Source organism: Schistocerca nitens, chromosome 2, assembly GCF_023898315.1.
Source record: "Schistocerca nitens isolate TAMUIC-IGC-003100 chromosome 2, iqSchNite1.1, whole genome shotgun sequence".
NCBI lineage: Eukaryota > Metazoa > Arthropoda > Insecta > Orthoptera > Acrididae > Schistocerca > Schistocerca nitens.
Genome location: NC_064615.1, coordinates 317,939,334 through 317,965,573, shown reverse-complemented (window position 1 = coordinate 317,965,573; position 26,240 = coordinate 317,939,334). Strand labels below are relative to the sequence as shown.

The 26,240-nt window shown below is 38.9% G+C and overlaps 1 protein-coding gene across 2 annotated transcripts in view; it reads right to left on the bottom strand.

Moving 5' to 3' along the window:
• LOC126236094 (tuberin) overlaps positions 1 to 26,240 on the bottom strand; it is a 315,500-nt gene that overhangs the window by 96,527 nt on the left and 192,733 nt on the right. For both annotated transcript variants that reach the window (XM_049945162.1, XM_049945163.1), the window contains exons 19-20: positions 13,704 to 13,893; positions 4,861 to 4,947 (exon numbers count right to left, since the gene is read on the bottom strand). In XM_049945162.1, coding sequence (XP_049801119.1) covers positions 4,861 to 4,947; positions 13,704 to 13,893 — 277 coding nt within the window. The remainder of the gene's footprint in view (positions 1 to 4,860; positions 4,948 to 13,703; positions 13,894 to 26,240) is intronic.

The following is a 26,240-nucleotide window of genomic DNA, read 5'->3' as shown; positions in this document are numbered from 1 at the left end:
TTAATGGAGCCAACTGTTCACAGAGTTTGTGATCATAATGGCACTGAAATGGAGGATATGAGAGAGAAAGCCAAATGCTACATGCCTTTTCCAAAACAGAGGAAGACTGTACTGTGGTTTCTCTCTTAAATCAACAAACAAATGTGGAAATGACATATCGAAATAAGTGACCACGTGATAAAAAAGGAACTAAAATTGCCAACCTGGGAGGGCCACAATACATGGCGAGATAACAGTACAATTCTATACAGAGTATGGGAAAGAACATGCTAATCTCAGCAGTGTACCATAGGGATACTGGAGGAGTGAAGCGTATATAATGACTGGAAGAAAGTGGAGGTCACTCTCGTTTTCAAGAAGAATTGTCAAACACAAAAATTATAGACTTACAGCTCTGATGTCTGTGTGTCATAGAATTTAGGAATATGTTTTATGTTTGAATATTATGACATTTCTGAAGATTGCAAATCTCCTCTACAGGAATCTACCTGGGTTCCGAAAACAATGATCATGTGAAGAACAGTGTACTCTGTTCATCTACAAGATTAGGAAAGCAATAGATACCGGAGTTCAGGTTGATGTTGCGTTCCTTGAGCTCCAGTATGCGTATGATAGTGTACCACACTGTTGTCTAACAAATATCAAACCAGTTGTGTGATTGGATTGAAGAGTTTCTAGCAAACAGTGTGCCATTCTCAATGAAGGAAAACCTTCAGACATAAAAGTAACTTTGGGTGTACCTCTTGGGAGTGTTATAGAACCATTGCTTCCCACAAAATATGTAAATAGCTCAGTGGATAACATTGGAAGTTCCCCTGAGTCTTTTCATGGATTACACTGTTGTATACAGAGAAATTCCAACATTATAAAACGGAACCAAAATGCAAGAAGACCTGCAGACTTAACACTTGGTGCAGAAGTGGGCAAATGACTCTCAATGCAAATAAATGTGACAGATATCAAAAATGGAAAATTCAGGATGGAATGTAAGTCACCATATAGTGGAGATGCTGAGTCACAGATAGGCACAACAAAAAGATTTTCACACTTAAATCTTTCAGCCAATGGTCATTATCAACGATAGACACACACATGCGCACGTGCACCCACCCACCCACCCACAAACACACACACAAACGCACGCGCACGCGCACACACCCGAGTCGTGAGTGAGTTGTGCTAGTGTGAGCGTGTGTGTGTGTGCACATGAGTGTTTCTATTGATGACAAAGGCCATCGGCTGAAAGCTTTAAGTGTGGAAAGCTTTGAGTGTGAAAATCTTTTTGTTGCACCTACATGTGACTCAGCATCTATGCTATATGGTGAGTAGCAACTTTACTTTTCATAATATTGTTAAATGTGACATATTGTGCACAAAAATGTATTGTATGGTTACATGAAGGCAGAACAATCTCTGGAAGCAGTCATATGCATAAAATATCTAGAAGTATGTATATAGAGTGATTTAATGTGGAAAAATCACATTACTGCAGGTAAAGTAGATGCTCAACTGACTCACTTTAAGAATCCTCCAGAAGTGCAGTCCACTCACAATGGAGGAAGCTTATATAATCTTCGTTTGACCAATACTTGAATACTGATCATCTGTCTGGGATTTGTAATAGATACAACTGATGGAGAAAATAGGTAAGATCCAAAGAGGGGCATCACATTTTGTTATAGACTCATTTAGTAACCACAAAATGGAGATGTTCAACTAATTCCAGTGGCAGACACTGCAAGGGAGGTTTTCAGGCTTCCTCCTATGTACATCTCACAAAAGACCATGAAGATAAAATAATAGAGATGTGAGCTGACAGGGAGGCTTACCAACAACTGTTCTTCCCGTAAACCATTTGCAACTGAAACAGGAAAATAGGAAGTGACAGTGGTACACAAAGCACTCTCCACTCACAGAATATAAACATAGATGTAAATGAAGCTGTAGACAGGTGCTTCAGCCAGCTAAAGAAGCTTGAGACTTGCTATTTTGTTAAAAGTAACTTGATAACCATCTATTAATTCCTACAACGTTTAGTGGCAAAGCAGCTTTCACTTGCGACAGCAGCAAAAACATCCTTTACTGAACTGGTGGTTTAATGAAAACTGGCAGGTTATTGTGAAGAGGTGAGGTCACATGCAGTCAACAATGAGGTTACCAAGGCCTTACTAAAAATATGAAGACAAGATGCCTTCTTGGAAAAGGAGTTGATGTCATTACTGGATTAGTTTGAAGCTGACGAAATTTCTAAAAATTCGATTAAAAAGATTGATTCTGTTTTAATAAATTATTGTGCCGGTGCATAAGTTTGTGGTGTTTTTGTTTTTAATTTTGGTAATCCAGTTAATAAGGGTTTATTTCCCTACTGTCATTTTTTATTTGCAATTCACAGTTACTATTTGACTTTACATATTGTCATTTTCTCATTTGGAGATAATGACTCGAGCTGTGAATGCTAGTGGAGAAATCTGAGCATTTCCAACATATTCCTCTTTTGATTTCAGTAGAGGTGACAGCAAAGGAGATAGCCAGGAGCATTTGTGCCACATATGAGGATAATGCCATTGTACAGAGCAGGGCAAGAAAATGGTTTTCATCTTTTAAGGAGGATTGTTTTGACATTAGTGATTCTCCACATTCAGGAACACCTTCTGGAGTTTGATGATGGTCATTTAAACACACTAACCTACAATGATCCACATCAGTGTACTCGAGAATGATCAAATGTGATTAACTGTGATCATCCCACACTTGTGTGACATTTGCATGGAGTGGAGAAGCTTCAAAAAGCTGGTGTATGGGAACCGCATGCTGTAAGCCAAAATCACAAAAATCAGTGGTTGGCCACATGTGCCTCCCTCCTTGCTTGTCATTAATTGGCTCATGGACAACATTGACCACTTCCATCTTGTATTGTTACTGGTGACAAGAAATTGTGTCATTTTGCTAACAAATGGAAAAGAGAGGCATAGCTGAGTCACAACAAAGCAGCAATCCCCATACAAAGACCCAGCCTATCCACAAAAGATAATATTATGCAATTGGTGTAACAGTGATGGTGTGGTGTGCCATCCCTGCTGACATTTGTTGTCAACAACTGAGACATCTTGCAGATGCAATCCAAGAACAATGACCAGGAAGACTGCATGAAATGATGCTACTCCATGATAATGCCCACCCGCATTCTGCTATACTGACAAAAGATCATCATGCAGGAGTCAGTCTGGGAAGGCACTCTGCACCCACCTTATGCACCTGATCTTGTGCCCTCAGATTTTCACCTTTTCTGTTCTCTATTAGACAACCTTCAAGGAACTTCCATTCCAGATGAAAATGCAAACATGGCTTGATGAGTTCTTTGCCTCATAACCATGTGATACCTACAGCTGTGGAATCGACAAGTTACCTCAGAGTCGGCAGACTGTTGTAAATAGTGAAGGAGAATATATTACTGATGACTAAAGTCTCTGTTATGTGTATCTGTTTTGTTTATTAAACTTATGAAAAAATGCTATGAACCACCAATAAAACACCAAGTCCTGATGCCTGTAGTAACGTTTACAGCAGGCCTGATAAAGCATGGCTCATGAGCCATTCCCCTAAAGTGAGTGTTTTCCTGTCCAATTCAACACCTGCGGTGCCGTCATGGCATTGCCACAGCCTACTTTTTGCCTGCATTACTTGGTTTAATTTTGTTGGCCAGAATGTCAGGTTTGGATTTTTTTAAATGCCATTATAAAGAGTGTTCACAATTTGAAAATAAGTTGAGTCAATTTTCTATCAGAATTTGCATTTTTAACAGATTTTAGAAATCACTTAAATTGTTTGAATTTATGTTTGGAAGGGAAGAAATGCACACTTTCTTATAAGTTTGCAGATAATAGTAGATTCCACACTACCCACACATTGTTTAAATTGCATCTAAATAAGGAAAATGTTTGTCATTTCCTGAGTCACTATGAATTGTACAAAGAATAAAACCAAATAAAATTTTCAAGATTATTTCTATTATTGACGAAATCACCAAGAGTTTCACAGCTATTCTAAAGATTTTAAATTTATAGAACCAGAAGACATTTTCTTTCATGTAAATTAATGTTAGAATTTATCTTCAAGAAGTTGTGTGTGAGTTACAAAATGATATGTTCACATCATCCAGAACAGAAAGAGACGCCGTAATTTTTGATGTCACGGCACAAGATTCAACCAAATCTCACTGACTTCAGTCTTAAAATGCAGTCATATTCTGGATCGACTTATATTTGTGAAAGTACATCAAATATGCTCAAGCACAGTGCAGTGAGCAATGAGTTGTTGGAAGATCAACTCTGCTTCACTACAACGCATTCAGATATTTATATTACAAAAATTGTCATGATAAAGTTAAATATATCTAGCCTCTGTGTATTTAAATATCTCAGTAAGAGTTTTACATGCATAATGAAATGAAAATCAAGGTTTTAATCGCTTATGTCCGGATATGTTTAAATATGCTGAGAAGGTGGGGCTCACAATGTATAACCACTGTCAGTTCTGCCTGCAACTGGCCACCATGGCTGCGGCCGGGCCATGATGGCATGGTATTGCAGGTGTTGAGTTGGAGGGAGAAGCGCTTGCTGTAGGAGGATGATTTGTGAGCCACACTTTGCCAGGCCTTACATACTGTGTAGAGACAAGATCAAATAAACAGCAGCACATCTTGATCAAAATTACTGAAAAATTTGAGAGGAAACTATTTTCTGCGAGTGAATAACAATTTAATATACTTTAAATAAAGAGTTTTATTTAATGATTTGTTACAGTAATCCAGAATAATCCAAACAGTCTACAGTAATTTTTTTTCTATGCCTAAGTTCATACCTGTAGGTCGTCTGACATAGATCTCGGCCCAACCTTGGCACCAACAAGCACAAAGTTCTCTATCTTGCTTCTCAGATTCTTTTACACCTGTACAAAATAATTGTGATATTGTTTATAACAACACAACTTTACAAGTTTAAGGATACAGTCATATGAACAAGAGCAATAGTTTCTTGTGACTGTAAGAGACCATAGGCAATTTCATATTACTGCACATCATTTTATTTAGTAGCTACATACAGCAAATACATTCGTTTCTCCAATGACATTCCAATCTTAATTATCTGGTAGAACAAGCTTTTAACTAACATTAACTTTCCTTGACATGAATAAAAATATCATTGTCTCCCAGAACACCAATGATTGTACCTCTTCTTACACTCAGATTTATAAATGGGAAGGTAACAACAAATTAGAAAGATTCAAAGAAATTAATGTGCTTTCTCTATAATAATGTGAGATAAGATCCCTGTCAAAGAAATATTTTTATTTATTGGAATGTAAAAGTTAATATCTTAAAAGTGGCACCTTTCTTATTGCTATGCAAAATTGCACACCCAATTACTGTTTACAAAACATTACATGCAGCATTTGGATAGATTTGTAAAAGCTGCTTTATTTCATTTCAGTACTGTGTCTCCCTGATTCCATCTACATACTTGAAAATTACATTTACACTGGTGTCTACTACATCAGCCAATTTCACAACCAAAAAGCAAGGCCAGTGTTACAATGATTTATTTTTCTGTAAGATTCTCTGTCAAGTTTAAGGTGTATATTACTGTCACGTAATTCCAGTTGCAGATTGCCTATCTAATGCCTTCCTGGGGCAACAAAAATTTTACTTTCAATATTTCATACAGTTACCAAACAAATTTAAAATGCGGTCTCAATCTTCTTATTGAGAGCTATAATCTTATGTCAATGGTTTAGCACAGTAAGTCAAGTACTACAGTTAGAAACAGTATATACATCTTGAGGCAGCCTGACTCTCAGTGCATAAATTTCCCCGGCTATATTCATCCGGTATTTAAGAATGACAGCACTTAGCCAGTGTCAACAAACTTGACACGTGATTTCAAGTTATACAAAACTTTTTTTTTTGCTAACCCCCTTCCCCCTCAAACTTACGAAAAGAAAAAAAAAAGTTTATCACTTACTATATTTTTGTTGTACATGCAATAAATTGCAATATCAGATGTTACATTTTAATTTATTACTTCTTTACTACTAACTCAATTTGCAATAAATTTTGCAGACAGTATCCATGTACACCACCAAATGTACCTGCAAAATAATATCATTGTACAAAACATGGTTCAGGAGCTATGATACCATGAACATTGACATGTATGAAAAACTAGCTTTTGCTTCAAATGGGGCACAAATTACTCATCCAGTGTTCCAACAAGCTTTAAACACAATTTCAAATACTTTCTAAACTACTACTATTTTATATGCTTAATATCAACTACATAACCCATTAACTGATTTGTAAGGTAATCAGATGTTTAAAGAATCAAATTTCCACGTATAACAAGCTTCAAACAATTGTGGTTGGGTCCCTAATGGTAGTTTTCCAACCAAGCTGCAAAACAAGAGATGAAAGGTTGTATATGAGTATACATTTCTCATTACAAAACTAGTGATCAGTCAAGACTGCAATGCTGGCAATTCTGTACACACTACCGGAAGTGTTAAAACATAGGCTGCTCAAATGTTATAAAAACAGACATTAGTAAGAAGTAAATTTAAAAATGCTTTTTTCCAGTCATGAAGGAGTTTAAAACTGAGCTCCAGGTGGACAATCAGTCTGTGAGGATACAGTGTTCTCACATGGCAATGTATTTGCCGTCTATCAATAATTTAGATATACATATATAGTTATCGATGAAGTTCTCTGTTGAACTTGTTGTAGCTGTGGCTACCAGTACAAGTTAATCTTTGCTTGTTGACAATATGCATGAGACCAGTTACTGTTGTGATGCAAATTAGTTACAGTTGGGCACTTGGCCAGGAAGGAATGAGTCGACCTCGAATAGTGCATTTATTGGCACTGCTCAGTAGCCGTCTCAATGCTTTTATGACAATATTATTTACATTCCATCCTAAATTCCTAATTTTAATGTTCTTTTGTATAATTAATGAATTTCTGATACAGACAGATATGTGAAAACCTTTTATCTGCCGAGTTCCATTGAACTATTAATCACTCTGTGACTATATTACCTTAATTTAAATACTTATATCTGACAATCAAGCCTCATGAAATTATTATTATTATTATTATTATTATTATTATAATATTATTATTATCATCATTAGCAATAACTTAAGTTTTTATTAGCTTTATCTATCTTTATATGGGGAGAAAGAAGACTTTTCAACTTCTTGTCTTTTTTCTTCTTTCTAATTTGGTTTTGGTTTGAAGGTGTAGATTACAATCCCTGCAACAGCATTAGAGGTGAGGGAAATGCTCAGCCACCAACACTGTATGTCAGTGTTTTAAGGAATATTTTATTCTCTGCAGCATCTAAGTGTGGTACTACAGTGCGAACTGTCATCTCCAAGAATTGGAGAAATTTCCTTATATACTGACACAGTGTCAGCCCTTGTGAAAAAGTACAATGGCTTGTTAGAAAGGGCATTTTTTTCAATTTAAATATCACTCCGTATTGATGTGGACACTGACTTTAATTCATTGCTTATGAATCACAGATTAAAACTGAAGAAACTGAAAAAAGATGGGAAATTAAGGATATGGGAAATGGATAATATGAAAGAACCAGAGGTTGCTGAGAGTCTCAAAGAGAGCATTAGGCAAAAATTGACTGAAGAGGATGAAATAATTAAAAAGACAAGGCCTAGTAGAAATTACTGGACATTACACGATATACAAATTTATTTGATAAAACGAGAAAATACAAAAATGTGGCAAATGAAGCAGACACAAGAGTGCTACAGGTGTCCAAAAAATGAGACTAACAAAGTGCAACATGGCTAAGCAGGAATGGTTGTAGGACAAATGCAAGTCTATAGGAGTATGTATAATTAGGGAAAAGGTAGATTCCACCTATAGGAAAAGTAATGAGGTCTTTGGAGGAAAGAGAAGCAGCAGCAGCTTTATGAATATCAAGAGCTCAGGTGGAAAATCAGCACGAAGCAAGGAAGGTTAAGCTTAAAGGCAGAATGAATAGAGGGGCTACACAAGGGAAATGAACCTAAGGCAATATTATAGAATGCAAAGAGGAAGTAGATGAAGGTGAGATGGGACATACATACCACAAGAAGAATATGACAGAGCACAACGACCCACGTCAAAATCAGGCCCTTGGAGTAGATGACATTCTCCCTGAACTACTGATTTCCTTGGCACAGCAGGTATATGAGATGTTTGAGACAGTGGAAATCCCACAAGACTTCAAGAAGAATGTGATAATTCCAATTTCCTAGAAACAATGTGCTGAAAGATGTGAATATTTCTGAACTATCAGTTCATAAGCCATAGATTCAAAATACTGGCATGAATTATGAAATCTTTGTGGTTTGCAGAAGAATGGAAAAAAAAGGTAGAAGCCTGCATAGAGAAAGATCAGTTTGGGTTCCAGAGAAATATAGGAACACACGAGGTAATACTGATCCTACAACTCATCTTACAAGACAGGTTTAAACATACGCTTACCTACGTTTATAGCGTTTGTAGACTTAGAGAAAGCTTTTGACAATGTTGACTGGAATACGATCTAAAATTCTGATGATAGCAGGGATAAAATACCGGGACTGAAGGGTACACTACTTATACAACACCTGACAGCAGCTGTAAGAGTCAAAGGGTATGAAAGGAAAACAATGGTTGAGATGGGAGTGAGACAGGATTTAGCCTATTCCTAATGTTATTCAATCTGAAGGAATTAAAGTTCAGGGAGGAGAAATAAAATCTTTGTGGTTTGCCAATGATGATGTAATTTTGTCAGAGACAGCAACAGACTTGAAAGAGCAGTTTAATGGAATGGACAGTGTCTTTAAAGCATATGAGATGAACATCAACAAAAGCAAAATAAGGATAACGGAATCAGGCAATACTAAGGGAATCAGATTACGAAATGAGACACTAAAAGCAGCAGATGAGTTCTGCTCTGTGAACAGGAAAATAACTGATGATGGCTAAAGTACAGAATAAATAAAATGTAGACTGGAAATGGCTACAAAAGTGGTTCTGAAGACATTTGTTTGGGGTGTAGCCTTGTATGGAAGTAGACAATAAGCAATTTAGAAAAGAAAAGAATAGAAGCTTCTGAAATTTGGAGCAGTATGAGTCTGTTGACAAGTAGAAGAGTGAATCACATACATAATGAGGAGGTACTAAATAGAGTAGTGTGGAAAACTGCATTCGACAAGTCTTTGGTTGATGACCACAACAACTACATTGACAGATAAATAACTGCAGAACAACTGATAGAAGCAGGTTATGCTTCTGGTTGCTGTGTTTGTATTAAATGTGCACAAAATCATGTTTTAGAGTTACAGAAACAAGTTCTTAATCTCAAGACCAAACCCATTAACTAATAAGCACCACAAATGTGTACACACTTCCAACATGAAATCTACTTACACATGTATCAACTGATTCAGTACTGCAGAATGAAGAAGCTGCGGTTCATAAAAACCTATGAACCTATAGGTAACTTGGTGATGAAAACATACAAACAGTAAACTACACAATAATTACCATTAACAAAAAATATTGGTGAATGATGTACAGTGAGAAGCATAGGTAATCTTTGGGTTCAGATTATAGTAAATACACAGATTCAGAATGCAGCAAATGTACTGACTGCTCCTCATGCAACTACAAGATGCGACATAACTTCATGCTCACCTCACACGCCGATTGCAACATGAAGTGTCATATCTAAATATTGGTGATCAATTCTGGTCAGACACTGCATCTGAATAACGCACTCTGCACCGTGAGAGCCAGGTCAGCATGCCTCTGATGGATGCCTGGTGGGCGTGGATGTACGCACAAGTGGCACGGATGGGCAGAGCAGCAAGGTCAGGGGACCGCATGTGCTCCTTTCAGATTTGGACACACTAGACATGACATGACATCTCCACCCGGAGGCACCCACAGACTATTATAGATACAGGAAAGCATGATCCGTCATGTTAAAGAAAAACTACAGATAATTCTGTTGATATGCAGAGATGATATGCGTGGGAAGTATAGCGTTGAGCAGATTTGACTAACTGGAATCCAGAAAATGATTACTAACTTTTACAACTTTTATTACATAAAGAAGATTGAGCTGTAAATATATGATACTCATCAATGTGCATTTACTGAGCTATTCATCTGTTTCATAACCATTATTAATTAACCTTTGAAAGACATTTTAACTGGTCTTTGATTAAAATCAGCATATCATTTAATCCAAAATAGCTACACTAACAGCAAGACAGTATGTGTTTGTAGACTCGATTACACACTGCATACAACATTTAGTATGTAAGATTTTAATTGCAATTTTTAATTAATTGATTATAAACTTGCATAGCTTTGTCTGTAATTAAAAACTGATTAGAGCTACATTTCATTAAATCATGACAATAGAAAAAGCAGTCAAATTCCTGTAAGAAAGAGGTACCATACATGTCTACACTGTAATTAGTCAAGGCACGGAGTTCAGAGCTATTTTGATTGACTGGACACGGCTACGAAGCGGTAACTCATTAATGAACCACTACAAACATGAGTACACATGAACTGTGAGACAATCAGAGCACAAGTTGTGCTTACAGAGACTGTGACTGTACAAGATGTTTGAAACAAAAATTACGTAGCTAAAGTCTGAGTAAGAAAAACATTGATGGCTATTAATACATCAGATTGTCTTAAAGTTTCATTTACAGTGACATAGCAATAAAATATCTAAAACATAAGTTGGACCTCCTTCCAAGAGCAGAACACCACCAGAGTACGAGAGCTACGGCTGCTGACTAATCATCATGTTTGTGTTTGTTTACATCAGGTTTACTCTTATGAGGAACACAGTATAGATCAGTTACTGCTGCTACAGTGGCAGGTTGCCAGGATTTAAATGTGACTGAATGTGTTGTTATAGTCGACACACGACCGATGGGATACAGCATCTCCAAGATAGCAATGAAGTGGGGATTTTCTGGTACGACCATTTCACAAGTGTACCATCAATATCTGGAATTTGGTAAAACATCAAATCTCTGACACTGCTGCGGCTGGAAAAAGGTCCTGCAAGAATGGGTCCAATGACGACTAAAGAGAATCGTTCAATGTGACAGAAGTACAACCTTTCCTCAAATTGCTGCAGATTTCAGTGCTGGGCCATCAACAAGTGTCAGCGTGCAAACCATTCAATGAAACACCAACAGTGGGCTTTAGGAGCCGAAGGCCCATTCGTCTACCTTTAATGACTGCACGACACAAAGCTTTACACCTTGACCGGGCCCGTCAACACCGACATTGGACTGTTGATGCTTGGAAACATATTGCCTGATCGGACGAGTCTTGTTTCAAATTATATCAAACAGGTGGACATGCACTGGTATGGAGACAACCTCATGAATCCGTGGATCCTGCATGCTAGCAGGGGACTGTTCAAGCTGGTGAAGGCTCTGTAATGGTGTGGGGCGTGTGCAGTTGGAGTGATATGGGACCCCTGATACATCTAGATACAACTCTGACAGCTGACACGTACGTAAGCATCCTGTCTAATCAACTGCATCTATTCATGTCCTTTGTGCATTCTGACAGACTTGGGCAATTAAAGCAGTATAATGCGACAACCCCACATGTCCAGAATTGCTACAGAGTGGCACCAGGAACACTCTTCGCAGTTTGAACATTTCTGCTGGCCACCAAACTCCCCAGACATGAACATTATTGAGCATATCTGGAATGCCTTGCAATGTGCTGTTCTGAAGAGACCTCCATCCCCTCATACTCATACAGATTTACAGACAGCCCTGCAGGATTCATGGTGTCAGTCCTCTCCAGCACTACTTCAGACATTAATCGAGTCCTTGCCACATTGTGTTGTGGCACTTTTGTGAGCTCGTGGGAGCCCTACAGGATATTAGGCACGTGTGCCAGTTTCTTTGTCTCTTCAGTGTACATTCTACCAGAGCTTCCCTAGCACATTTGTTTAGATTTTTAGTACTCATATAATGGCACATTCAGATTTTTAATTGCATTTGCAAATGTTGTGAGAAGCTGGTGATAACATGAAGTCATTAAGTGATGTAGAGGCTCGGATTTTCCAGGAAGGGGTGTGCCGAGGGCTTAAGAGGATAGCAGCCACCTTATTATTTCACGCTGTTTGGGACAGAATGGAAGAGGCAAGCTCTATGATTCTCTCAGTGGAGAACTGGTTACACACCTTCTGGTGATAAACAATTTTGCATTGTTGGTTGAGACAGTTTGGAATATTTCGCATTAGTTTAGAGGGGAAAGGGGGGGGGGGGAGGGCTGAGAGGTATTCTGCAGAGATCACAATTCAGTTTTATTTCTACCCATTGTTCAGTAGAACACATATTTTTGCAATTGAAGGTCATTTGAACTTTGAGCTATTTGCACCAAGTTCAGTTTTGAACTCAGTTTGCCACTGTGGAATTTGACTTCTTCATTGATCAGCAGTTGAAATCACTGCATTGTGAGTTGATCAGATTACAGTTTCTTTATGTTGGTGTTGAATTTGACTTAAATTAATTTTAGTTGTGAACACTGTCTTTGTTTTCCATTCATTTTATTTATGTATTGTCATTGCCAGTCATGTTATTGGGGGCTCAAGCTAAATTTCAGTCCTCTTAATTACATACTGTTAATGATGATCCTAAGAAATTTTGTGTGATACTAAGAATAACAAACTTTATTTGTTAAACTTTGCCATCTGTAGTTGGGGTGCAGTGTTTACATTCACTGCACCCACAATCAATGTAATTTTTTTTTTTTTTTTTTTTTTTTTTTTTAATCTGGTTAGTACATCCAAGACAATTTTATTATTATTTTTTTAAGCAACAAAAACTGAAGTCAAATAATCGTGCTGTAACATGAAGTACTATAAGCTATCACTATAGTTGTCACATTACGCAAGATATTGTAGTGGATGAAATAAAGACGTCGTTGCTGTAGAAGAATTAAATGTTTTTCCATTATATCAATACATTACTCGCAGTGTTGCCCATAATGGATAAAATTGTAATAAAGAACAATGGTATGAACTTACATTGTAAAATAATGTAGAGCGTAACCATTACAAGTTACAGTTTGGATTTGCAAGTTGTGTATCATGGTTTCTTACTGTATTCTTGGCAGTTATGGACACCAGCAAAATAAGAATAGAAACAGGTTGGTGGTGTCAATCAGTGATTCTACAGAACTATCAAAAAGAAAGGAAGGAAGGAAAGTAAGATGTAAGATTAAGTTTTAATGTCCAGCAAGATTAAGGTCATTAGAGATGGACTCATAAACTTGAACTTCTTCAAGAATAGGGATGCAAATTGGTCTGGCCCTTTCAAAGGGACAATCCCAGGCATTTGGCTGGAACAATTCAGGGAAATCACAGAAAATCTACACCCTGATGACCAGACATAGTAGTGAGTGCAGTGAAAACCATCAAATAATACTGATACATGTGATACAATGAAAAAGCTTACCTAAGTATGTTGTATCCCTGCATAATAGAATACGCAGAGAATTCCAACTGTATATCCTTTGTCTATATTTTTATATTATGGTGTGACCTGCACCTTTAATTACAAACTCTCTAAGCAAATTATTAGAATTGCATCAACTGGAAACTCACCGAATAACAACTGATCAAGTTTGGCAGGTTCTGGCTCATGAGTGTCTGTCAGTTTTCGATTATCATCAGATGACACAGGCCCTGAAGCAGTAGTGGGAAAAGAGAGACGAGAAGGGTCCACTGACATCTGCCGGGAAAGCTGTTGCTGGCTTGCATTACTGTTCTCCTCTTTTCCAGCACCACCTGTCATCTGCAACCAATACAAAACTTAAAATTTTAATAACATAATAATGACAGTTAAGTCAAGCAATATGATGAAACATGAGAATTTGGTTTCACAACTCTGAGAAAATTAAAGTGTTATAAGTGAAGGTTGTATTAAGTTCAGACAAGATTTAACAAATTTTCTGTAAACTGCAAGTAAAACAGAATGCTTGAAGAAGAAGTACCTTGTGTACAAGGTTCAGGCCTAACACAAAATAAGCAATTTAAAACTAATTTCAACTGGTGGTCACTTTTGTATAAAGACTTTTATATAGTCTGCTACAATCATGATTTCTCAAACTGTTTGTTTTGAAAACAACATCGAGGCATTCTCATGCTGCTGTATAAAGATCCAATCACCATCCAGAGATGATCCTCAAGCAGCTGCAGCACTTAGTTCATATACATACACCATGTGATCAAAAGTATCCAGACACCTGGCTGAAAATGACTTACAAGTTTGTGGCACCCTCCAGCAGTAATGCTGGAATTCAATCTGGTGTCGGCCCACTCTTAGCCTTGATGACAGCTTCCACTCTCACATGCATACTTTCAATCAGGTGCTGGAAGGTTTCTTGGGGAATGGCAGCCCATTCTTCATGGAGTGCTGCACTGATGAGAGGTATCGATGTTGGTCTGTGAGGCCTGGCATGAAGTTGGCGTTCCACAACATACCCAAGGTGTTCTACAGGGTTCAGGTCAGGAATTTGTACAGGCCAGTCCACTACAGGGATGTCATTGTCGTGTAACCACTCTGTCACAGGCCATGAATTTTGAACAGGTGCTTGATCGTGTTGAAAGATGCAATCGCCATCCCTGAATTGCTCTTCAACAGTGGGAAGCAAGAAGGTGCTAAAACATCAATGTAGGTCTGTGATAATGCCATGCAAAACAACAAGGAGTGCAAACTTCCTCCATGAAAAACACGACCACACCATCACCTCCAAATTTTACTGTTGGCACTAAACATGCTGGCAGATGATGTTCACCAGGCATCTGCCATACCCACACTCTGCCATCAGATCGCCACATTGTGTACTGTGATTCATCACTCCACACAACATTTTTCCACTGTTCAATCATCCAATGTTTACACTCCTTACACAAAGCGAGGTGTCATTTGGTATTTACCAGCGTGATGTGTGGTTTATGAGCAGCTGCTCGACCATGAAATCCAAGTTTTCTCACCTCCCACCTAACTGTCATAGTACTTGCAGTGGATCCTGATGCATTTTGGAATTCCTGTGTGATTGTCTGGATAGACGTCTGCCTATTACACATTACGACCCTCTTCAACTGTCAGCGGTCTCTGTCAGTCAACAAGACAAGGTCGGCCAGTACGCTTTTGTGCTGTACATGTCCCTTCACATTTCCACTTCACTATCACATCAGAAACTGTGGACTAGGGATATTTAGGAGTGTGGAAATCTCACGTACAGACATATGACACAAGTGACACCTGACCATGTTCGAAGTCCATGAGTTCTGTGGAGTGCTCCATTCTGCTCTCTTGTGATGTCTAATGACTACTGATAAAGAGTACCTGGCATGAGGTGGCAGCACAATGCACATAATATGAAAAACATATTTTTTGGTGGTGTCTGGATACTTTTGATCACATAGTGTAATGTAATTTAGTATTTTGATACACTGCTTCTCCAAAGAAATGGAAAGTAATTGCTTATTTATCTGTTTTTAGTAGTTTTAATTAATTTTATTATACGAGTTCACCTATTTTGCCCCTTTTATCATCATGTGAGCTGACTCTGTAGTGAAGATTTTATAGCTATTTTTCATTACTTTTGTTTATATTTTGTGTGTATCACAATTTTAGTCGTGTAGATTTATGCCATCTGTGGCACCTAAGTTGGATAATTTGATCTCTTGCTGTGGTCTTCCTCACAATTTCTCAATTAGTTTTTTTAAATTAGCATTTTTTATGATCTTACACAGGTTATAGTAGGAAATGGACAGGGCCCGTATTTGCTGTGTATGGACACAAGATGAACTGGCTGCTGTTTGGAAAAACCTGGAAGCTTCATTGGCCAGTTTCCAGTAGAATTACTTGTGGCAAAAACTGTGAGAGTTATGATGCTGTTGGAACCCCAAGCATCTTTTGATGTGAAACATTTGACCAGGGTGTCCTCACTTGAGGCTGTGTTGCAGTCAGCTTTCAGTTCAAGTATCTCTAAGTGGAAGGCAAATGTGGGAATTGGCTACAAGTTGTCCACTTATACCTTTGCAACAGGTATGAGGTGGTGCTCATGGTCAATAATATGCCTCAGCCAGCATGGGACGCTCTGTCTATTTGGCCAGTGGCCAATTATCCTACTAAGTATGGACAGGAACAAAGGATGGGACTTCAGTATTAGGTACGTAATTCAGCTCATTCAAGGAAATATAATGAAGGTTGGGGAAGAAGGTCACTGGGTACTCAGTAAGCTTACTGGGAAACCTCATCTGAGCTGAGGAGGAGACTGCTGGTGGCTACTGAATGCACTGTGAGCAACTGGCTGCAGACTGTAGCTCATATTGGCATAAATTACACTTGTTCCCTGTGTTCTGCAGCTATCCACATTTTCACATGGATGGAGTAAGTGTGGTTGACTGTTCGGAGTGCTGTTCCCAAAAGCAGTTCCATTCCAGTTCTCTAGTTTAGGCCTAAGCTAAAGACCTAAAGCAGAGACCCAGGCAATTCTCCATCGATCTCATATGTGAATTTCTCTGACTTTGTTATTAGGTGGAGATTTGTAGGGGCCTCCTCTCCATGGATCAAAGTATCGCTACAGAAATGAAGTGGCTACTTGGGTAGAAGAGTACTTGTGGCATCCACATGTTTTTACGTTAGAACCCATCCATAGGGTCAATATCACAATCAGAGAAAGATCAGCCACTTCCTCTCACAGGAAACCTTTCATCCTTGCAGTTCAGAAGGACAAAATATTGTAGTAGTATTAGTTAATGTCAAGAGCATCAATAATCTCAGCATTAGTATTACTTTTTAACGGTATCTACAACTACATCTGTGTCTACACTCTGCAAACCACTGTGAGGTGCTTGACAGAGCATACATCCCATTGTACCAGTTATTAGGGTTTCTTCATTCACATATGGAACGTAGGAAGAATGATTGTTTAAATGCCCCTGTGCAACAGTAATTATTCTGATCTTATTCTCATGATCCCTGTGTGAGTGAGGCATAGGGAGTTCCAGTATATGCCTAGAGTAATCACTTAAAGCCAGTTCTTGGAACTTTGTTAATAGACTTTCACAGGATTGTTTATGTCTGTCTTCAAGAGTCTGTCACTTCAGTTCCTTCAGTATCTCTGTGACACTCTCTCATGGATTAATAAAACCCGTGACATTCGTGCTGCCCTTCTCTGTATACATTTAATATCCCTGTTGGTACTATTTGGTACAGGTCCCACACACTTGAGGACTATTCTAGGATTGGTCGCATGAGCGATTTGCAAGCAATCTCTTTAGTAGACTGATTGCACTTCTCCAGTATTCTACCAATAAACCAATGTCTACCGCCTGCTTTACCCATGACTGAACCTATGTGATCATTCCATTTTATATCCCTATAAAGTGTTACAGCCAGGTATTTGTATGAGTTGGCTGATTCCTACAATGTCTCATTGATATTATAATCATAGGATACTACGTTTTTTTATTTTGTGACGTGTACATTTCTGAACATTTAAAGTTAGTTGCCAATCTCTGCACTATGTTGAAATCTTATCAAGATCTGACTGACTATTTATGCACCTTCTCTCAGATAGTACTTCATTATAGATAACTGCATCATCTTCAAAAAGCCTGACTTTACTATTGATTTAGTCTGCAAGGTCATTAATATACAATATGAAGAACAGTGGTCCCAATCCACTTCCCTGCAGCACACCTGATGTCAATTCTATGTCTGACGATGACTCTCCACCCAAGATAACATGCTGTGTCATCCCTCAAGTCCTCAATCCACTCACAAATTTCACTTGATACCCCATGTGATCATACTTTTAACAATAAGTATAAGTGTGATATTGAGTCAAATGCTTTCTGGAAATCAAGAAACACTACCTCTACCTGGTTCCTTGATCCAAAGCTTTCTGTGTGTCATGTGAGAAAAGTGCGAGTTGGGTTTCACATGATCGATGTTTTCGAAAACCATGCTGGTTGGCATGGAGGAGGTCATTCTGTTCAAGATACCTCATTATGTTTGAGCTCAGAATATGTTCTAAGATTCTACAACAAATCAATGTCGAAGGATATTGGATGGTAGTTTTGTGGATCTCTTCTACTACCCTTCTGGTAGACAGGTGTGACCTGTGCTTTTTTCCAAGAAATGTGCACATTTTTTTTTTTGTTCGAGAGCCCTACGACAGATTATATTGAGAACAATGACTAACTCAACAGTGAATTCAGTATCGGTATAGAATCTGACAGGGATTCCAATGTGCCCTGGAGCTTTGTTCAATTTTAACAATTTCAGACGATTCTCAACACCTCCGACACTAATACTTATATCACTCATCTTCTCAGTGGCACGAGGATTAAATTGGGGAAAATCTGCTCTCTTGACAGCCAAATGAGTTTCATTCAGCATCTTTCTATCTATAGCCCTATGCTTTGTTTTACACCTATTACGTAGCAATCTCTGTTTCTTTAGAAGTTTCTTTACAGTGACTGTATACCCTGGAGATTCCCTCCCATTACGAACAGTTCTACTGTGTACATTATCTATCCAGTGTGTGGTCAACTATTCTTTTAAACTTGAGCCAGAGTTTCTCTACATGCTCCTGACCTGTGTTGAAAGTTACCAGTTCCTCATTGAGATAAGACGTTACTGATCTTTTATCTAGTTTACTGGACATATATATCAATCTGTTTGTTTTAGTTGTTCTTTGTACTTTGTTGATCATTGTTGCCACAACTGCACTGTGGTCACTGATCCCAGTTTCTATGTGGACATCCTCAATGTGGTCAGGTCTATTTGTTGCCATCGGATCCAATACACTGCGAGTGGGGTCCGTAACTATCTGTTCTAGGTAGTTTTCACAGAAAGCATTTTGTAATGTTTCACAGGATGTCTTGCCATGCCCACCACTAACAAAACTGTGAATTTCCCAATTAATTGTTGGACAATTAAAGTCTGCACCAATGATTACAGTGTGATTGTGGAACTTACTTCCAAATGAACTGAAGTTTTCGGTTACATCAGGAGATGAATCTGGTGGGTGATCAAATCATCATTTTATGCCCACCCCTGATACTGAGTCTTGGCCAAACAATCTGACATGCAGCTTCAATTTCCGTCTGAGTGGATTTGAGTTTGTCTACTGCGACAAATACACTACCTCCATTTCCCATTTGCCTATCCTTTTGATATACAGTTAAATATTCCTCAAAAATCTCACTGCTATCAATTACAGGTTTCAACCTGCTTTCCGTACCTAGTATTATATGAACTTCACTGTTCTTTGTGAGTGTATCAAACTCTGGCACTTTGTTACAAATGCTTCAGCAGTTTACTATTACGATTTTAATATTCTCTCCTGTGGGAGGCATTTCTTTCTATCTTACACATACTTCTGGTTTTCTACAGCCATTGTTATCTGGATTAGATGGATAGTCGTTTGATCTAAAAAATCCTTCTGAGCACCCCACACACAGTCAGCCACCTAAGTAGTGACTTTTGATGTGTAGTGAACACCTGACCTATATAGGGAGACCTTACAGTTCTCAACCCTATGGCGCAAGTCCAGGAAGTCGCAGCCTACCTTGTCACAGAACTTTCGAAGTCTCTGGTTCAGTCCTTCCACTCAACTCAGAACCAAAAGGCCACAATCAGTTCTGGGGACAATGCTACAAATTGTGAGCTTCATAGAAACTCCATGCGCAAGGCTGGTCTTCTCAACCTTCTCTGCCAGTCACTGGAATGAGCCAAGAATGACTTCGGAGCCCCAACAGCAGGCATCATTTTTTCCAATGTGCACCATGATCTGCAGTTGGTTGCACTCTTTTCACTCAATGGCTGCTGGAACAGCCTCTTCAATATGTTGAATGAGGCTGCCAGGCGTCCCTAAGGACTTGCTGCCATTTCCCTAAGGGGTACTATCATTCACTGTACGTTTGAATTGCCGACAATTAATAGACCACTACCCTTTAATGCTCACATAATGTTAGGAACAGAAAGCCAGCTGAAACCATAAGTGAATAGAAGAAAAATAAATTTCACCAATCACATTGGAAGACTGCTTCAGAAATAACTTTGAAAACTTTGTAAGTTTCCTGATCACACTATAACAACATGGGGTGATTTCAATTTGCCAGCTAAATAACAAGAGAGTTGTGCCATTAAAACTGAAGCCAAAGTTGTGTGGAATTGTTGCCAATAGCTTGTGTGAAAATTATTTTGAGGAGATAGATAAGCAATGTCTGAGGGCAATTTCAGACTTCCTAGTAACTTACAGACTCCAACTTTTTGAATACATTAATGCAGTGGAAGGGAAAATTGATCATAAGGCTGTTATAGCATCAATGACTATACATATTACATGGAATAATAAATATGATAGCAAAATATTTTTGTTCAGCAAGAGTGACTGGAAACAAACTGCAAAGTATCTGAGTAGTCAACATGACTCCTGAGGAAGAAGATCTAAGAGCACAACAGAATAAAATTAAAAAGCATTGTACAATAAGTCTTAGAGTAGTATCTTCCGAAAAAGTTTTTAAGGGATGGAAAGGCTGCACTGTTGTTCACTCCTTGGTTTAGAAAGTTACTATAAAAGAAAAGAGAGCTTCATCATAGTTTACGTAACAGCAGCAGCTTAACAAAACCAAAATGAGCATTAGGACAGTAATGCAAGAAGCATTCAATTGATATGGTAGTAAAAATCAGTCAACCTATCTGACTTCAAGTTATAAGGATTTTCATTTTTTGTAAAGTTGGTGAGCAGATGGAAATCATTCACTCTGTCACTCAGTGATCATACTGGCACTAAAACAGAAGACGACAGAGAGAAGGCCAATATGCTGAATTTAGTCTCTCAATTTTTTCACTTCTGAAGAGCATAATACAAATCATCCTTTCAATCACTGCATAAATGCAAAAAGGTATGTCACTGCTGAACAAAATATAAATGAAAGGTCTGGAAAGGACTGAATGAAACACATGTGAGATACTACACAGATCATGTACACGAACTTGCTCTCGCACAAGCAGCAGTTTTTTTGTGGTTTGCTGGAGCAATAAAGGGTACCAAGCAACTGTAGAAAAGCACATGCCATTCCCATGTTCAAGCAAGGTCATCAGACAGATACACAAAACTATAGGTCTCTAATGCTGATGTCAGTGTGTTATAGTATTACGGAAAATGTTTTATGCTAATCCATTATGACCTAAAAGAGAGAGAGAGAGAGAGAGAGAGAGAGAGAGAGAGAGAGAGAGAGAGATCTTGTGAAACTCATGGCACCCAGGTTCATGCAACATTCCACAACTTCCAGAAGGCATTTGATAGTTATGCATTGTTGTTTTGTGCACAAAATACAAGCTTACCAAGCATCAAACCAGAGTTTTGACTGAATCCAGGATTTGCTAGAAGGTAGAAATTCACATGATGCTTTTAACAGGACAAAACCAAAGATGCAAAGATAATTTCTTGAGTATTCTAAGGTAATTTCTTGAGTATTCTAAGGTAATTTCTTGAGTATTCTAAGGTAGGGTTAAAGGGCTGTACGTGCTTCCAAGACATATAAATGAATTAGTGGATAAAGGTTGAAGCTCCAAGAGGCTACTCACAGATGATGAAGTTTTTCATAGAAAGGTTACAATGCCGGAGAGCAGTGGCCAATTGTAGGAAAACCTGCAGAGGAATGACAACTAATGCAAGGACTAGCAGTTGACACATAATGTAAATAAATGTAACGTACTGCACATAAATAGGAAGAGAGATCTATTACTGATTAATTACACTATTTTTGACAGATTGTTTAAAACATAAACAACTGGTAAATAACAGAGTCACTGTCCAGTGTGACCTAAAGAAGAATGACTAAGGAATGAGTAAACAAAACAAATAACAGGAAAACCAGATGCTAGGCTGAGTTTCATGGAAAAAATCTTAAGTAAACGTAATTCATTCACAAAAGAAGTGCCTTACAATTCACTTGTTCACCTGATTCTTGAGTATTGCACATCTGTGCAGGATTCTTAACCGGTTGAATTAATAGAAAATTTAGAAGAAGATCCAATAAGGAGTGGCATATTTTGTCACAGGATAATTTAGTTAGTTGATCATCTCCATAAATACACATGCACTAACTCCAGTGGCAGATGCTAAAAGAGAAGCACTGTGATATTATCTCCTACCACATGCATCTTGCAAAATGACCATGGCATGAAAATCAGAGCTCATAATAAGGTTTACTGACAGTCATTCTTCCCATGCACTTTCTGGAAAAGTAAAGGGAAGGGGGGAACTGATAGTGGTGCCAGCAGTACTCAACATCACACACTGTATTGTGGCTAGTGGAATGTAATTGGACATATACTCAAATTTGTTTATGGATATATTTCACATAGTGAAATCTAACAGTGTTTGGTCTACTCTGTCTTCTTTACAATTTCCATTACAACCAGCAAAATACTGTACCATATTAGTGCCAAATCACACACAGGTCATTGATAAGAGATTGGCCTTTGTAGCCAGGTGGGAAGTTGTAGCCTAAGAAAATTGTGGAAACATTTATTCAGTCATGCTAAAGTCAAACTGTTATCAGATCATTCCAGTAGTAGTTCATTTTTTCTCATGAAATAACTCCCAGCAAGCGACGTGTTACGGTGTAAAGTCAAGCACCAGCATGCCAGTTGGGAATGTTAGAGAAGACATGGCTGTGAGAAGACATCAGCCAATTGCATGCTGACTGACCCCTCTCCAGGACGACAGTTGATAATAGCTGAAGAGGACATAAGTGCCGCAACCAACTGGTGACAGACAGTTAAATAGCAGCATCAACTGTAGTTACTTCGCTTGTACTCGCTAAGTATCACAGACTTGAGATTGTTTATACTGAAGAAGATTGCTTATTTTGTATGTCGCCCTTGCTTGCAACACTACTGTGTAATTGTCAAAGTTAAGTATTGTCATTTAATTTTTTGAAGTAAAACTCATTAATATGATTTGTTTGAATGTTTGTCTAGCAAACCTAGTAAGCAGGCTTACCGGTCTTACCGCTACTGAACACTAACTCTCCCGACGTCCTTCAGGCTCCAAACCCAGTATCTCATTCCTCATGCAGCTTACTAACTTTATCCTAACCCACCACTACTTCTCATTTGAAAGGAAGGTGTATAAACAAACCCGCGGCACAGCAATGGGCACCAACATGGCACCCACTTATGCAAATCTTTCTGCGGCCCATGTAGAGGAGACCTTTCTAGCCTTCCCCAATCTAGTTCTGGTTCATTGATGATATCTTCATGATCTGGACCCAGGGCCAAGACACCCAATCTTCATTCCTTCACAATCTGAACACCTTCTCTCCCATCCACTTCAGATGGTCCTCCTCAACTCAGTGTGCCACGTTCCTAGATGTTGACATCCTCTCTGACAGCTCCATGTGTACCTCTGTCCACATTAAACCCACCAACCACCAACAGTACCAGCATTTTGACAGCAGTCATCCCTTTCACAGCAAAAGATCCCTTCCATATTATAGTCTTGCTACATGGGGACGGCGTATCTGCAGTGACAAAAACTTACTTGCTCAGTATGCTGAGAGTCTCACCAAGGCCTTCACAGGCAGGCATTATTACCCAGACCTAGTCCGCAAACAGACCTCTGGTGCCATTTCCCCTCACGACCCCAATCCTCCCACCAGCCACAAATGATTGTCCCCTTAATCTCCCGGTACCACCCCAGACTTGAACAACTGAAGCACATCCTTCACCAGGGCTTTGATTATTTGTCGTTGTGCCCTGAAATGAGGGACATCCTACCCGAGATACTTCTCACCCCTCCTAAACTGGTGCTCCGTCACCCACCCAATCTCCACAACATCCTAGTCCATCCCAATGCCACTAACAATCCCAACCCTTACTGCAAGGATCATATCCCTGTGGAAGACCTAAGTGCGAAACCTGCCCAACCCACCCACAAGCACTTCCTATTCCAGCCCTATCACAGCTTTATCCTACCCCAAGCGGAGCCAGGCCACCTGTGAAAGCAGCCACGACATTTACCAACTCTGCTGCAATCATTGCACAGCTTTTTATACTGGCTTGATTACCAACCAGCTGTCCATCAGCATGAACGGTCACAGCCAAACTGTGGCCAAGAGTAAAATAGATCACCCTGTGCCGCAACATGCAGCTGAACATAATACACTTGACTTCAATGGCTGTTTCACTACGCAAGCCATCTGGATCCTTCCCTCCACCACAACCCTTTCTGAACTGCACAGATGGGAGTTATCCTTACAACACATTCTCCGCTCACATAATTATCCTGAGCTCAACCTATGGTAATATATTGTCCACACATCCTCCACCCCTTTTGTCCTATCATCTGCTGTCCATTCTCCTCTCCCCCTGTGTATTTGCAGCCCTCTGACAATACATCTGCCCATATTCTCTCTCTTTTTGTTTCTTTTTCCCCCAATCTACTGTCCCATAACCTCCTGATGCTGTATCTGTCAGCAGTCTAGTCCCTGCACACTCCACCAGACAGTGTTCGTCTCTCTCCCCACCTGTACTCTACCCTTCCCCTTCCCCTTCCCCTCCAGATTGCTGCTTGCATTCCATGTGATGTTGCAATGCAGCCAGAGATGCTGGAGATGGCGGTCGTGTGTGCGTGCGTGTGTGTGTGTGTGTGTGTGTGTGTGTGTGTGTGTGTCCTCTTTACTGATGAAGGCTGTGGCCGAAAGCTAAAAGCGAGAGCCTTTTAATCGTGCCTGTCTGCAACCTGACGTGTCTTCTTTATGGTAACTAGCAATCTGTCTTTTCCTACACTGTTAAAATGTTGTAATTGTATTTACCTTGCAGCAAGTGTGTCATGTTTGTTACTGAAACAGAAGCTTGGTGGATGCATTAAGAGTGAGACACATTTATAAATTCTCCTTATATATGGTGTGCAACGTTCCAGAGTTCCACTTATATGTAGAACAAAAAGACTGAATAACTACAAAAATTATCACCACTGACAGCCCCCACTTTTATTTCTGCCAACTGACTTCAATGTTGCGGGGACTGAAACGCTGAGGCTTTGAGCCTGGAAATGATAACCATGCAGTTTCAACTTCTACACAAGCCTCAACAACAATGATATGCAGCAAGTGATTGCTTACAAGGGGAACACAGGTTGCCCTCTGATACAGTCAAAACTTGGCAAGTGATAAAAAGATGAAAATAAAGGGACACCTATTTTGGCTTAGGTGCCAACAAGCAATAGCTTTCGAGAAAGTCTCATAATTTCGTGCCTCATGTTCAAATTCAATCTTATGCTTGTTTTTCTTTTATTGCTGTGGAAGTATAGCAAAAGAAATAAAGGTGTAAATTTTATTAAAAACAGATTTTACCATTACAACTGATATGGTTAATTAATGCCTTCCAAATAACTGCTACCAACAGTTTTTGTTTGTCTTCACGAAGTTAGTGACAAATTTAGCCCTCAAGTCCATCACGGCATAAGATGGCTGGATGGTTGCCAGCTGAAATTCTGTGGTAAGAAGTCAATGTCATCCAGCCGCAATCCCGAAACCTCACAGATGGCATAAACCAATCAATGGAATGACATCAGAATGTGCATGCAACAGCCACAAAATCTGAAAAACTCACAAAATAAACCTACCTTGTTTCTGGACCAAGTTTTGACACCTAATGTAAAACTGGAGCTTTTTCTGTATGTTAACGACTTGGGAGATAGGGGGCAAAATGTTCCCTCCTTACACAATGGGGTTTTTGCCAATGAAATTTGAATACCAACTTGTTCATTAAAGGTAATTCTTTCCAAGTGTATGCCCTCATGTAAACCCTGTGACGTATACTGTTACTGATATGTGAAAAAGTACATTTGTCGATTAAAGAAGTGTCCTACTCTCATCGCACAGGAAGGAGAAATCACAAGTAAAAGCAATGCAATGAAAATAAACACTATTTTATTCATGGTTGCAATTTTCAGTAACTTTAGTATCATTTTTCAGGATAAATTTCACTGATCAGTTGCAAATAAAAATAAAGTGCTGCAGGGGACCGAGCAGGGGCGAAGTAGAGAGATGGTAGGGCCATGAGGTGCAGTCAGGAGGTTAGACAGGTGGTGGGGGATAGAG